The sequence below is a fragment of the Octopus bimaculoides genome, chromosome 2, assembly GCF_001194135.2.
Source record: "Octopus bimaculoides isolate UCB-OBI-ISO-001 chromosome 2, ASM119413v2, whole genome shotgun sequence".
In the NCBI taxonomy this organism is placed as follows: domain Eukaryota; kingdom Metazoa; phylum Mollusca; class Cephalopoda; order Octopoda; family Octopodidae; genus Octopus; species Octopus bimaculoides.
In genome coordinates this window covers 126,854,902-126,858,336 of record NC_068982.1, presented here as the reverse complement: position 1 = coordinate 126,858,336, position 3,435 = coordinate 126,854,902, and the positions used below count along the sequence as shown (strand labels likewise).

At 34.8% G+C, this 3,435-nt stretch overlaps 1 protein-coding gene across 2 annotated transcripts in view; it reads right to left on the bottom strand.

The window, feature by feature from the left end:
- The window catches only part of LOC106882970 (pleckstrin homology domain-containing family A member 8), a 54,301-nt gene that overhangs the window by 24,205 nt on the left and 26,661 nt on the right, over positions 1 to 3,435 (bottom strand). For both annotated transcript variants that reach the window (XM_052965590.1, XM_052965589.1), the window contains exon 2: positions 714 to 830. In XM_052965590.1, the coding sequence (XP_052821550.1) occupies positions 714 to 830 (117 nt within the window). The remainder of the gene's footprint in view (positions 1 to 713; positions 831 to 3,435) is intronic.

The following is a 3,435-nucleotide window of genomic DNA, read 5'->3' as shown; positions in this document are numbered from 1 at the left end:
GAGTCCCTTTGTCGCCAGCAGGGGTAAGAGCTCTCTAAACTTTGCCCAGGCTATTCTTATTCTAGCAGCTACACTTTCAGCGCACCCACCCCCACTACTAACTTGGTCGCCCAGATAGCGGAAGCTATCGACTACCTCTAGTTTTTCACCCTGGAATGAGATAGAAGTTGTTTCCTGTTTGTTTGCAGTCTTTATTGCACCTGAACATCTGCCACAAACAAAAACTAACTTGCTAGTTAACCTGCCTTTGATGTTGCTGCACCTCTTATGTGTCCATAGCTTGCACCGGGTACATCTTATAGAGTTACTACCTACTCCTTTTCTACATACTGGAGTAGGTAGTAATAAATATATTTTGGAGAATAAATGATGGATTTTTCCCTTATGAGGTTTTTTTCATGCTAGCTACTTGATAAATTCTTATAAAAGAATTCATCCTATTACTAATTAATTAAATATATATACGATTTCTTTAACAAGAATAGTATTGACAGTGACTTCAAATTTTTGACTAGCTGAGCCATCATCAGACATTCCAATGAGGACTTAGTTGGCTAAAGCTTCAAAGACAGAGTAAATACTATTTTTGTTAAAGAAAAATAAATTTGTACTCCATAAAAAAAATACTGAGTAATCCTTTTTAATGTAAAATTGTTTTTTTATAACATAAAAAACATTGACAAATGCATAAATATATATGAGCAATAACTCACCAACTACATCACATACTGTCATCTTTATTGACCCTTTACAGCCACTATTGACTACTTCTTGAGATTTGTAGTAAGATAAAATACCATTTTCTAAAATGAACCATCGAGGTTGCCAACCTGAAATGAAATGAAAAATGTGTTCTTGTATAAAAACAACAAAATAAAAATGATCAAGAATGTATGAAGAATCATGAACATAAGTTTAAAAGTCAGACACTAATAGAGTTTAATAGGCACCGACTTAGTTTGAATTGTTTAAATAAACTGTGTAACAAATGCCGATCTAACTTCCAAATAAATTATACAGCTGTCAGCTAAGAAGCAGATGTTTAAGCTTTGAAAAGTCAAAATGTGATAGTAATCATACAATCTCTCAAACTGGTGTCAAATCAATAGAGTTGAGTTTCACTTGCTAATGAATGAAATGGTGAATGCATTGACACTGAATCCGGAAATATTACCATCCATCTTCACCATAATTGATTATTAGCTATAACGATTTTGATAGAAGATGTCTGAATTGTAACTTTTAAATCGGAGATTTCTGAGAAACAACATTTTTAAGAATCACAAAGCTTCTCGTGTTCCAAGAAAGTTGCAAGAAAAAACAAAATTCCAAACAAAATATTATTTCAGTTTTTTGGGGAGAGATTTCAGTCATCAACTTCTTCCTGATATAGGTATTTTGCTACATTTTATCCTTTCATTTACAATTGTGAATGTTCTGTGGTATTGTCTGAAATAGTGAAATATATGTATTGACCCAATTGAGGGACCAGCTACCTGAATCATCCGTACTTTGGTAGATAAGAGATATGAAAACAAGGAAAGACCCCAGTCCATCAGGAATCACTGCCGAGATGCTTAAAACATCTAACTGTGTGGGATATGGTTTAGTCGCCTGTATTGTAATTCAGGTGGTTCACAAGGAGTCATACCCGGTGACTGGTGTGGCAGCAGAATAGTCAACTGCTACAAAGGTGAAGGTGAATCCTTAGATAGAAATAATTACAGAGGTATCAAATTGTTGGATCAGATGATGAAAGTTACAGAGATTCATTGCCCAACTAATTAGGGAGAAAGTTAGCCTAGATGAGATACAGTTTGGCTTTGTGTCAGGGAGAAGCACCAATAATGCTATATTTCTGGTAAGACAGCTACAGGAGAAATACACAGCCAAAAAATAAACCTCTATACTTGGCCTTTGTTGATTTGGAGAAAATAGACACCATCAACAGCGGAGAGGGAAGCTAGGGGTAGTAGCTTCAGTTTGTGAAGATTGCCTCACAAGAATTAAAGAAATCCTCATGAAACTGGAACACCACGTGACCATAGGCCATGGGTTATGGTCTCACTTGGCTTGCCAGGTCTTCTCACACAAAGCAGATTTAAATGCACAGCATAATATATAAATATATATAAATATGATATATATAAATATAATATATATAAATATAAATGTATATAAATATAAATGTATATAAATATATATATATATATATAATTCTTTTACATGTTTCAGTCATTTAACTGCAGCCATGCTGGGGCACTGCCTTGAACAATTTTAGTCAAACAAATCAATCCCAATGCTTATTTTTTTAAAAGCTAGTACTTATTCTATTGGTGTCTTTTGCTGAACCGCTAAGTTATGGGAACATAAACACACCAACACCGGTTGTCAAGCAGTGATGGGGGAACACAAAGATACATACATACATACATACACACACACATACACATACAATGGGCTTCTTTCAGTTTCCATCTACAAAATCCAACCACAAGGTTTTGGTCGGCCTGAGGCTCTAGTAGAAGACACTTGCCCAAGGTGCCACACAGTGAGACTGAACCCGGAATCATGTGATTGGGAAGCAAGCTTCTTACCACACAGCCGTGCCATATATATATATATATATATATATATATTTATATATATTTATTTCATTATTGCCCACAGGGGGATAAACATAGAAGAGACAAACAAGGACAGACAAAGGGATTAAGTCGATTACATAGACTCCAGTGCATAACTGGTACTTATCTTATTTACGCCCAAAAGGATAAAAGGCAAAGTCGACCTCGGCGGAATTTGAGCCCAGAACATAACGGCAGACTAAATACTGCTAAGCATTTCGCCCGGCGTGCTAACACTTCTGCCAGCTCGCGTTTAAAGTGATAGGCCTGTTCTGTAATATCAGGAGCATTTGTTTCAAGGAAAGCAACTTTAATAATCAGAGATATTGGAAAAGTAACAAGTTACATTGTAAGCATGATGAAGCATTACACTATGTTAGTTCAATCGATCTGATGGCCAAGCCTCGATTTTTATGTAGCTGTTGACGGTTGAGCTAGTTAGCACCTTTAAACATGCAATGCATTCTTATTTCAATACAAATTTAATGTCTTTTATCCAATTAGGTTATATAAACGCCTGCAAAATTAAGCCATAAAAAAACGTGTGTAACATTGTCAGGTATTTGTATATTGAATTCCCTTGACCTGCAGCTCAAAAAAAAAGTAACTTCAACAAATAAGCCTACATATTTGACATTACCATTTATATTTATCAAATATACTATAATATAGTAATTAAGCCAATTTAAATAAGCTTAGTAATCATATACTACCTTATTGGTTTGCTTACACCCCTGAAACTTAGTGGTTTGTCATTAGATTCTGATTAAGACCAGTTGCCAAGCATATATATATATATATATATATA